Genomic DNA, 12,233 nt, shown 5'->3' with positions numbered 1-12,233 from the left:
TTTAATTAGCACAACATTAAATGTTGAATACATTTGGTATATTTTCACTGTTGTGTCTTACAAGTTGTTGATTCTTTGAAATTATTTTTGTAATGTTGAAGTTCTTAAGCGGGCAATACTTTTGCAAGTTACTGTAAATTACCCACTTGAAATACATTTTTTTTCAAGTAGTTAATAAATACAATTCTTACCTGAGTGTAGTCCTCCAGGGGCCTATAGACATCTGTGTTTGGAACCTGCCCCAACTTGGAATACTTAGGTCTGATGAAAAACACAAAGGAACATGTTTATTAACTCTATTGCGGTTGACAATTTGGAGGTAACTGGCAGGAATAACAGATGATGATTCGAATATGAATTTCTTACAATTGTGTCCTGAAAATGACAGTAAGCATGGCGAAGGCGATAGAGGCAGCAAGTCCAAGATCAGGGTTTAACAGCAGTGTGAGGAGGAAAGTCACAACCCAGATCAACTGGGAAAAACACATTTAAAATGATTCATTAGATTCTTGTCAGTCCACAATCAGAAGTTCGAAATTTACTATTAAATATAAATGACTAGGAAAAAATGTTTGAATTAGTTTTCTTTACATCACTTTAAAAATTACACATACAGGTTTCATGTTAGCAACTTTGCCTTGAGTTTGTCATTTATCACACAATCTCTGTCTGAGCTTTTAAAGGTGGGGTGCGTCATTTGAAAGGTCCCTAAAAAATTGGTGCTGGAGCCCATCCCAGCTATTATTGGGCAGTGGGCAGGGGACACCCTGAACTGGTTGCCAGCCAGTCACACCGGCCAATTAACCTGACATGCATGTTTTTGGAAACTCCTGATTCTTTGACCAGTCTTAGATTAATTTTCCGTGAAAGGTTTGCAGTGCTTAGCGATCAGCTTTGCAACAAAGTAGCTCGCCTTCGTAGCATTTCCATTTGACCCGCAGGGTTTCGTGAAAAAGTGCTGCTGTGTTGTTGAAACAGCTTAAAGTTACTTAACCATTTCTCAGCGTTTGTTTTCAATGAGCTTTTTGTTGTCAGCATGTTTTGTCTGACAGTTTCTCTTGATACTATATTCTTGGAAAAAAGCATCAGTTTCCTGGCGAGTTAGGCAGTTGTTTCTGATTTTGGTAAAAACATGCAATTTCCAACTGTCCTGGAAGCGGTGGCTCTCACAGACAACCTTCCTTTTTTTTATTTTCAATCACATATTATTTATTTTGTTGGGATGAATTCTTGTGGGCCAGTAAACATTTGATCACAGGCCATAACTGGCCCCCAGGCTGAACATGCTGTCCTATACCGATTGCTTCTGTGGAAGGTATAATGTTATTGGAACAGTAAATGGTCACTTAACCTAGCTACTGAGTCATATTTGAAGAAATTGTAAGAGACGTGTAGTCAGGGGACGCAGGAGAGGTTGTTTCTCACCTGTCATCAAGGAAATGTCAAATAAAAAATATATTAGTTATATTTATTCAGTTATAGTTCATTTACATTTAACTTCACGATTTTTGTCATTACTTTTTTCAATTTGTTTTCATTTTCACATTTTATTATGCATATTATTAATACAATTAGTATGTAACATATTACTGTGCTAAATGTCTGCGTATGTGTGAGTGAGGCCCCTATTTTCCTGCTTCATGGCAGAGGCCAAGAGTGAAACATAGGATTCTAATTTGGCATGCACCTCAGTCCTGAACTGGAGAATCAATGATAGTTTTAGCAGGCTAACAGAAAGTTGAGCCATCCAGTCAGTTTTTTTCTGGTTGCATGGACCTTATTCAAGAGTAGCACTATGCAATGTATTACTGTGTTGAAGGTCTGCCAATGCAGATCGAGGCATGCAATTCTCTTGCCTCATGGCAGAGAGCGATAATGAACCCAAGGATTCTGATTTGCCACACAACTCATCCCAAACAATAGTATTAGCACGCTACTAGAAAGTCAAGCCCTTCAGTCAGTTATTTTCTGGTTGCATTAAACTTTTTCAAGAGCAGCAGTATACAACGTATTACTGTGTTGAATGCAAAGTGAGGCATGCAATTCTCCTGCCTCATGGCAGAGAGCGATAATCAATCCAAAGATTCTGATTCGGCAAAAACCTCAGCCTCAAACACTAGTATAAGCAGGCTAATAGATAGTCAAGCCATACAGTCAATTTTTTTCCGGTTCAAAGGACTTTTATTTTATTTTTTTGCTTAATGGAGGATTACCTATTGATGCTTTTATTAAAACGGATGAGTGCATAGACTTAATTTATAAGTTAAGGTTAGACAATGACATGATTTCTCTATGCTCTTGTTTATTGCAGTTTTTTCCTCTGCCATTCGATTGATGAATAAGATGTAGGTTCAATTATTTGTAAATTTGAGTGTGACCCACCAGACACGAATCTCGCCACACATCATTGGATTACGAAGCACCTTAAAAAGGACCATATGTTTAGAATTGCTGGTTAACATTCTGACTACGCTTCAAAAAACATTTACTTGGGGATACTGTATATTACTTTTTTGTACACCCTCTGATAGGTAAAGCAAGTCAAAATTCTCACAAGCCATTCAGAAGGCGATTTTTTTGTCCCAATCAATTTTTGCAACATGATTTACTTTCCGGGCAGCATGGCGGGGCAGTGGTTAGCGCATACCTAGCACAGTTCTGAGGTCATGTGTCAAACCTTCCAAAAACATGCATTCTAGGTTAATTGGCCGGTCCAAATTGTTCCTAGGTGTGAATAAGCGAGTGAGTTGTCTGTCTCTGTGTGCCCTGCGACTGGCTGGCAACCAGTTCAAGGTGTCCCCTGCCCACTGCCTGCAGACAGCTGGTATGGGATCAAGCACCCCCGGGACCCTACTGAGGATAAGCGATGTAGATAATGGATGGTTGGATGGATTTACTTTCCTTGCAAAAGTGTTTCCACCCTGCTTTTACTTCCCAACTCACCATGTCCGTCTTGTTACTTCTCCACAGCACAGGCACGTCCATGAATTGCTTCATCATTCCATGCAGGTTCACATAGATGATGGCAGCAAGCATTGCCTGTATTTAAAAACAGACACAAGGAAAATAAAACAAAAACAGACGTACATACAAGATTTGCTGACTGTCGCTGCAGGAAAAATTATGAGTCAAATACTGAAACATGGTGATTCATATGGTGCCAAAAACAATGCTCCATGTGATCCTTGAAAATGATCTGCACTGTCTGTAAGACAACAGAATGACCAGCTTTTATGTGACTAATGTTGGGAAGAGTGGCTGCTGCTACACTGGAATGTTGTTCATCATGCACCTTTGTCAAACGCCTCTCATGTTATCTCAAGGTTGACTGTGATTTTCATTGATGTTTGTTTTAAAATCCATTCAGATACCAGCAAACATTCCAGGTTTAATTTTGCAATAATTGCACGCAATACATTTTCATAGAAACATGCCATATGATCTGCAACCAAAGTGGAATTCTTTAAATCTAGGCTTAAAACCCACTTATATTCTATAGCCTATGAATGACTTGTATTTCATGTTGGCAAAATGTGTGTATTATTTGTTATTGCAGCATCCGTTGCAGCCTGGTCATCCTGGAAGGGGGATTACCTCATGTGCGTTTTTTTTTTCATTTTCCTCATGCTGAGGTTTTTGAGTTTTTACTTGCCTCATGTAGGTTTAAATCAGGGGATGGTCTGTGTAGCCCTTTGAGACTCCTCGTGATTAGGGGCTATACAAATAAACATGACTTGACTTGACTGCATGCTGTGCCTCATCGCAATAATGGAAATAAAAATTATATAATACATTCAGTGTTAAAAAAAATTCTCCAGGATCTTCACAATTTTTAGATTTTCTTTTTCCGAAAATGCGGAATTTTTACATTTACCATTCAAATACTAAGCGAGAGCTGGACTTTCAATCAAGGCAAGAGATGTTGATTAATATAAGTAGTTAAAACAATAACATTTTAAAAAGTGTATTTTTGATGCAACAGTTTATTTAGTGTTATGTAAAAATGCTGTTTTTTAAATAAAACATGTTAAATATTGCCAATCAAATGATGAATAAGCTTTGCAGTAGGTTTGTTTATCTCAAGATTTAACTGTGCCTTACTAGACAAGGACATCACTGTACATCACTGCATGACAGTCATATACAATAAACAAATTCAGGGCATTCATTCGGGCAATAAATAAATATTTGACAGGGTTCATGTGGACGAGAAACCAAAAACCCCACCCCAAATCCCACCCCAGTACTTCTCTCTCTTACCCAGCGCTCTTCGCCACTCTTTAAGTTTATGCCTGAGTGCTGACTGACTCTTAGTACTATGGCAGCATTCTGCCTGCTATGGAGAAGAGAGGGCCAGAACTATTGCAAACAGAAGCTAAAAAGAACAGAAAGAAACAGGAAGTGCAGTGCCCTGCGTTGACTTTTTTTCCAACTACAGAAAAGGTCAATGCCAGATTTTGTTTAGGTTTGTGAGGTAAAGTGGTCTGCTACTGTGGCAACATCATAACTCATGAAAAAAGCTAACCTAGCAGAGAGAAATGAGCTGCAACCAAGAATGTAAAAATGTTACTGCTCCTAAAAACCGCTGTAAATCCGCCATCATTCTGCCAACAGAGCCATTGAGAAGCAACAGACACTTACTTTTACTTTATTATTTTAGTTCTCCTTGATATTGTCATATAAAATTCATATTTTAGTTTTCCGGTTGACATTGTTATATAGGATTAGTATTTTTGTTACATTGCTGCTTTTTTGTTTTAATCGCTTTGCTTTTCTTCTGTAACAGTTGCAATAGAGATACAGTATTTGTATTTATTTTTTTCTACTGTTAGGCTTTGCAATGTTTTTTTTTTTAATAAAGGAAACGTTGTAGTGCTTAAAACAGTTTTATAAACAGAATTATAAACTAACTGAAGAGGGGATTCAATTATTCAAAGATCATGACAATTACAAGCAAAAACTATCGTATCGGATCAGGATCGATCAAAATCACCATTTTTTAACTTGGATTGGATCTATAACAAAATTCCCATTATCGCCCGCTCCTACTGCACATACTACCCTTACAACAATCCCGGATCTGAAACCTACATGATGTAAATTAAAGGTCATGTTAACAGAAAACAGGCAATAATTTGTTGTATTTCTTTGCCTGATGTGGCACAAGTTTAAATACCTTTTTTCGCCTTTCACATAAAACAGTGTTCTAAAATACACAGCATCTATTTTTCTGATAATGCCCCACATTTCACTTGAATAGGGTATTTTGCCCGTTAGACATACAATTGACATAACTCACACACTTTTGGCAAGTCTTCAAACAGTGCTCCAATCCACAGGGTGATGAAAAGAATCACAATGGCTGAAAGTGCCCCAGCAACCTGCATCAAAGAGAGATCGCACATTTATTAACCACCACATGCATCAATCAGGCCTTCCATTTCCCCCTTATTTGAAAGTATATGATAAATTGTACGTCTGATCAGGTTCATCTGTTGGGCATGAGCTCTCACTTGGTCTCGTCAGGACCGTGTAAATCACTCTTGGTACTAAACTTTGAAATATATATTATGATTCATACAATGTTATTATTTCTAAATGGACTAACAAATGAGGGTTATAATGATACCAAATATGATAATGTGTTTATATGATTTATAGAAAAAGTTTCCAAAGTTATTTTGGAGACAGGTTTCGTAAGAATTTAGCATCAACCTGCCGGTCCTTTTTTCTTTATAGGTTTATTTGTTTATTTTTTGACGTGTTGTTTGTTCCAGCATGATTGAAAAAAATACCATGAGAAAATTAAAAAAGATATAACTACAAAAATACAAAATCCTGTGGGATTGTAAGGGCTGTGTTACTATGTAAGACCTCTACCAAGGCTTTAAACTTGATTCGTTGCAATGTAATGACTTCAATTACATTGGATAAAGTTTTATTGAAACAGAACAGAAGAAACACTTTTGTCAATCTAAAGAATTAACAAAAATAAAAATGAAGTATACTGCTTACCTGAGTTTTCCCTCCAGTGCTCTCCTGAACCATAGATCGGGACATTGAGCAGCTGACGGCAAAGCACTGGAACATTGACCCAATGAAGTTACTGAGCCCCAGGGCTATCAATTCCTTAGGCATAAAATAGAAACACATATTGGGTCAGTCAGTTCAGTTTCTTGTCCTTTAAGATATTGCCCCCGATCTTTTTTTCCAATTATGTTCAGAATGTGTATTGTTCCTCCCCACAATTATGCAAATACTGTACGTTGAAAATTATTCTACATGCCGGAGGTACTCAAAAAATTGTCCACGTGCTAGAGAACTCATCAAATTTAGTCTCAAAGTTGAGAATGTGTGCGGGCTGACTATTCAGCCTGGCATTCTTTGAACATCCATCCATCCATTATCTGCACTGCTTATCCTCAGTAGGGTGTCGAGGGTGCTGGAGCCCATCTGCAGAGCTGTGACATCATTGGTGGAAAACCACACTTTCGAAATGGCGAATTCCATTAATATAACATGTGAGGCCAGCTCCAAAACAGACCGCGATTGTAGTGAACAGTGATTTTATGCCGCTCATTTCTGCTTGGAGAAACTAGAAATTTGCTTACCCTCTTGCTGAGGGCTGGTTTTGTCTTCCAAAGGTTGCATAGGTTTTATATACCTGCTACTGTTATTGAGAGCGTGCCTTGTTTACCTTCGCCACCTTTTAAGGAGGCAATTTTGGCTATTGGTTAGTGTTTTTAGCCATGTGTGTTGCATTTGGTATAATTTTGCCCGGCTTGTTCCGTTAGCGTTGGTGCTGCTGAGGTCTTTCCTGTTTAGTTTTCTCCTGGTTGGTGCTCGTTGGCAACCAACCATCTGTTTGGCAGGCTAGCCTGGCCTTAGCGCTGGTTATGCTGTGCCCCTTGGTTTATTCCCGGCTGGCTTCGTGTTCATTGACATAGCAGCTTTTGGTTGTTGGTTCCCTGTTAGTCAGGCTTCTCACTGTTTTTTGGTTGGCTAAACACGTGTTTTTCTGCCGAGACTGCAGCTGCCTTTGATTGATTGGTCCTGGTTAACCCCCTATTAGCCCCTCCCCATGAGTTTTTTTTTTTTTTTGCTGGTTAGCCCCTTTTTGGCTGCTTGCCCTTTGTTGTACCATTATTGCCTCCACCTGCAACACAACACCTAGGTATTCCCTACAAAGACTACCAGGACTTTGTTCAAAACACTTGTAACCTCTTCGACTAATTAACCCGTAAAAAATATGGCAACTGGCTTGCCACTGTTGTGTTCCCTCGACGACTTTACAGCTCAGATGACAAACACAAGACATGCAGTCTTCAAAATGCATCTTGAAAACAATTTGAATATACCAATGAAATATTGAGAGACAGAGACAGAGACAGGGACAGAGAGATAGATTAAATGCATGTACTATTTCCTTACATTTTGCATATTTGAGAATCCAAGATGAGATCCAAAGATTGCATCCTACCTGGTTACTGTCCACTTTATATCCATATTTAAGAGCAAAGATCCTCCCCAGAGAGATGGCGATGCCATAGCCTACCACAGCGAGGGCAAAGGCATCCCCAATCACTTGACTAAAGAGCGAGGCAGTCGGCATGACAGGTGGCTGGAGGCTGCTCAATAAAAATACAAAGAACTAGGAAAATATTACCAAAAGATCCCGGCGGTAATTAAAAACATTGTTGCTGACCCTGATGGAATTTCTCCGACCACATCCACTCCATAGTTTGCTTGTAAATCCACTTGCCAAGAAACCAATGTTGCAATGGTGATCTTAAGTACAGGTGGGTTAATCCAATATTAAAAGTATTAGCTCCTATTATTGAATAAAAAAAAACAAGAGTTTATGTATACTCACACCAAGCAGCTCCACAGGTATTGGGACAGGAATTTTTTTACTCAAGTATAAATTGAGCTCCTTGGCAATTATGAGGCCGATAATGGCAACAATGCTGACCACCAAAGTCCCGACATTGGTCTGTGGAATGAGATAACATATCTCCAGCACTGTCTGTAATACAACAGATAAGATAAAGTAAGCTACAAAAACAATGTCAATGCACTGTACTGTAAATGTTTGTTAAAACTTCGATTCAAAATGCAACTGGTATTGTCTCAAAACACATTTTCATGTGAGCTTAATAATACTGTGTCTTGAAAAAACTTTTGCCCCTACAAGAACATTTTGATTTATTGTCATATTTCAGGCTTCAAAGTTATAGATTAAAAAAAAATTGAATTACTTTTTATGAATCAACAAAATGTGAGGCACAGTCGTGAAAAGAAACCAAATTTATTTGACCATTTGTATTGTCCTAACAAATACAAAATTGAAAAGTAGGTGTTGCTAACATATTGGTCCCTTTTTGAGTTAATACTTCGGACACCTCCTTTCGCTGCTATGTCTCTATAAGTTTTGAAAATCTTGAAACAGAAATATTTGCCCATTCGTCCTAAAAAACAACTCAAGTTCCTTAAGGTTTGATGGTGATTGTTTGTGCTCAGCCTTGTTCAAATCTTTCCACAAATACTCTATAGGATTAAGGTCTGGACTTTGGCTGGGCCATTCTAACACCTTTATATTATTAGATTTAAACCATTCCATTGTAGATTGTGTTTTGGGTTTAGGGTCGTTGTCCTTTTGGAAGGTGAATCAGCCCCCAATCGTCAGATCTCTTGCAGACTCCAATAAGTGTTTTCCCAGAATTGCCCTGTACTCGGCTCTATCCATCCACCCATCCTGAGCAACATCTTCCCTGTTCCTGCTGAATCAACCCCAGAGTATGATGCTGCCACTACCATGTTTGACAGAAGGGATGGTGTTTTCACAACAATGTGCAGTGTTACTCTGAAGCCAAACATTACACTTTGCATTCAGCCAAAATTGTACTTGTCTCATCTGACTGGAGCACATTGTTCTACATGTTATTTGTGTCTCCCATGTGGCTTTTTTGGTATTCTTTCAGAAAGGGCTTTCTTCTTGTCCCACCTCAGCTCTGTATGCCTGCAGGTCATCCAATGTGATTATGGGTTTCTTGGTTGCTTCTCTGATTAGTTTTCTCCTTGTTTGGGCTGAAAGTTTAAAAGGGGCCGCCTGGTCTTGGTAGGTTTGCAGTGGTTTTATGCTCTCTCCATTTTTTTATTATTGCTTGCACACTGCTTCAGAAGATGCGTAAATGTTGCAAATCTTCTTGTATCCCATTTCTGCTATGTAACCTTCCACAACTTTATTTTGGACCTGTTTGGTGTGTTCTTTGGACTCAGTACTGCTGACTGTTCTCCGCTGTCTCCTTTCACAGACCTCTGAGCCCATCACAGAGAGGTGCATTTAAACTGAGACTGGTGCTTTCTGTATGTCATTATTAGTCATTTAAGTCATCATGGAACTTCTGGAGTCAGTTGGCTAAGCCAAGAGAACAGGAGGCCAATATGTTTGTAACACCTGTTGGTTTTTTTCTTTGTAAATATAATATAAAATGTTTAAATAATTTGGCTCCACTTCACGATTGTTTTTCACATGTTATTGATTCAATTAATAGAACATATTTGAAGTTGTTTTTATTATCCAAAAGTTTGAAGCCTGAAATATGGCAATGTGACAAAAAGCTCTTGGAGGGCCAGTGCCAGGGGTCATCAGTAATTGATTTTTGGAAAAAAAATTAATATTTAAGTGCGAAAAAATTAAAATTAATTTTTTTGCGGCAAGGCCAATTAATGGGTATTTATTGGATTTCTAGCCATTAATTGGTAATTTAATGGTATACTAGCCGTGTCAATATGGTCGAACAAACTGGTCCCTCTAATCTAATCTAACCATTTTTTCCTTCGGTCCCATAACCGTGCGAAGATTACAATCAATACAGCGTAGTAGTAGTGGTGTACAACGTGTGCGTATGGGCATCCACGACGTACGTGCTTGAGGCAAAACGTGAGCCAATCAACAAGCCCGATTTTGTCCCGACCAATAAAAAGCTGCTTTGCAACCACACTATGTACGTACAGCTACCGTGTTTCCCCGAATATAAGGCCGGCCTTACTTCAAAATCATCGTCAAAAATTGAGGTTTTGAAATAAAAATATGTGCAAAAGTAATACATTTTCGCTAAAAATTTCTTAGAAAAGCATTGCCGTTGTTAAATAACGTTGATATCTACGGTTTTCATAGGTAATATGAGCCTCTTATTTGCAGGAAGGTTGAATTTCATTTCTCATAAAAAGCTGGGCCTTATATTCAGGGTGGGTCTTATAATGGGGGAAGCACGGTAGCTTACGCGTATGCATGCACTGTCCCGATTGTGCGTGTATGTGACCTTGACCGCATACGAAATGCTCGCGCGGCGTGAAAAGTTGCACGTTTGTTGACGCAATCGACTAACAAAAAACCCGAATATTTTCGCAATTAATGGGTTGCAATAATTGCTAATTTTTTAAATTTTGCAATAAATGGATTTATGAATTTAAGCAACCATTCCATTAATTTTTCGCAATTAATGGCATTAATTTTTCACCAATCATTTATTGCTGACCCCTGGCCAGTGCTTTCGCTATGCACAGTATAACATACATATATCAAGGAGAGGGGTCCACTGTGTCTCAATGGGCTGATTCCAAAGGTGTATTTAAGCTGGGACACAATAACGTGGATTGCAGCGCCTGTGGTATAACCTCGGACCAGAGGCTCCGACAGGTAGGTCACCACAAACCCAAAATGGACGAGGCCGAGCAGGATCTATAAAGAATGAACAACAAGATAGAGATCAAAACACGATCACTTGATGGGAATAGCCAGTGCAATCACAAGGTGACGAGTTCGGTATTGAACGTTGTCTTCCAATTATGCCTCAGATAAATATGACCCTTTTTTTGCAATGTTTCATTAGATTAGTAGTTACGCGGAAGAACAGAGAGGGAGCTCTTTTTGCATCTTGACTTCATTTTGCTGAGTTGAATCAATTACAATTGACCAAACAAGGAAATACAGAGGAAATGTGAAAGTATGTCGGCTTTTTGGAGCTTTTGCCTAGGCCTAAAAGTTGTTTTGCTTTTTCTTTAAAGTGAATACTGTATTTTCCTGATTATAAGGCACACCTAATCACCCCCCCCCCCAAATAGTCCAAAGATTTGAAAGTGCGCTTTATAATCCGATGCAATTCATAATCCGCCACACTTTTTAATCCGTTGGGCATTATATACTTGATAATATTGTAAATACACAGTTACAATTAAATAAGACTGCATATGTTACTGTTCTGCCTTTGAGAGGTGGTCGCCTTGTGCACTCGTGGTTAACATGCTTATTGCAAATCCTATTTCTTGTTGCTTTGGACAATATTTGTCCATTGGAATGAAAAGTATTGTGATTACTTGGATGAAGATTTTTATTTACGGTAGGTAATTGTTTTGTAGAATATTACGTTTTCTTGTTAGAATTGTTAAATGATATCGCATATGGTAACGGTTTTTGTCTTTGAGGGAAATATAAACTGGTCATTGAGATTTTTTTAATTTTACCATCACTTTAATTCCATGAACCTTACTTTAGTGCATGTTACATATGAAAAATATATCAGAAAACACATATAATGCGGTGCACCTTATATAGTGCGGAAAATACGGTACAATAACAAATTAAGGGACATGGCAGATCAGTTCCTCATTTGCTCATTATTTTCTAAATATATACAAAGTACCAGATCCACTTTGTTCCATTACAATGCGTTAGACATGGGGTCTCAAAAACCTCATTGGGACATCCCTACAACAGCATACATAAATTTGGTTTAAACCGGGTGTGAAAACGAATACTGAACCTGGAATAATCCTGTCAAGAAGGTAACGGCAGTAGCCACTCGTACTCGTTCGGCATCACGAGCAAAGACGTCCAAAATGGTAATGTTGGTCTCATTTTGTATGATCATAAAGTTTGAATCTGGGGCTAATCTCTCTGTAACCCCACCGAGCATTACGCTAATCACTGCAAATGTTCCTAAAGGAGAGAGAAGAGTACAACTCATAATCAAAATACTGTATCTTCTCAACATAGAATTTCCAAAGATATGGCAGAGCAGAAGGTAACCGAGAGGATTTACCAAGAAGGATATATCATTGGTCCCACTAGACTAAAAACTGAACAAATACAGTTACTAGTCACTCATTTCAGTAAAGTTCCCAACACTGTTTATTAGGGCATAAAGATCAAAATGTTGCATCTGCAGTAG

At 38.4% G+C, this 12,233-nt stretch overlaps 1 protein-coding gene across 3 annotated transcripts in view; it reads right to left on the bottom strand.

Annotated features, from left to right (window-relative positions):
* LOC148369759 (solute carrier family 26 member 6-like) overlaps positions 1-12,233 on the bottom strand; it is a 29,754-nt gene that overhangs the window by 11,373 nt on the left and 6,148 nt on the right. For 2 of the 3 annotated variants that reach the window (XM_088331930.1, XM_088331931.1), the window contains 10 exons: positions 11,826-12,001; positions 10,580-10,744; positions 7,874-8,026; positions 7,706-7,788; positions 7,481-7,628; positions 6,016-6,129; positions 5,304-5,381; positions 2,944-3,039; positions 367-473; positions 192-261 (listed from right to left, as the gene is read on the bottom strand). In XM_088331930.1, the coding sequence (XP_088188056.1) occupies positions 192-261; positions 367-473; positions 2,944-3,039; positions 5,304-5,381; positions 6,016-6,129; positions 7,481-7,628; positions 7,706-7,788; positions 7,874-8,026; positions 10,580-10,744; positions 11,826-12,001 (1,190 nt within the window). The remainder of the gene's footprint in view (positions 1-191; positions 262-366; positions 474-2,943; positions 3,040-5,303; positions 5,382-6,015; positions 6,130-7,480; positions 7,629-7,705; positions 7,789-7,873; positions 8,027-10,579; positions 10,745-11,825; positions 12,002-12,233) is intronic. The other variant, XM_088331932.1, reaches the window with a different exon arrangement.

This window comes from Urocampus carinirostris, chromosome 3, assembly GCF_059441175.1.
Source record: "Urocampus carinirostris isolate Australia breed hairy pipefish chromosome 3, RoL_Ucar_1.0, whole genome shotgun sequence".
Classification (NCBI taxonomy): Eukaryota; Metazoa; Chordata; class Actinopteri; order Syngnathiformes; family Syngnathidae; genus Urocampus; species Urocampus carinirostris.
Note: the sequence above shows the minus strand (reverse complement) of the source record. Positions and strands in the feature narration are given on the sequence as shown.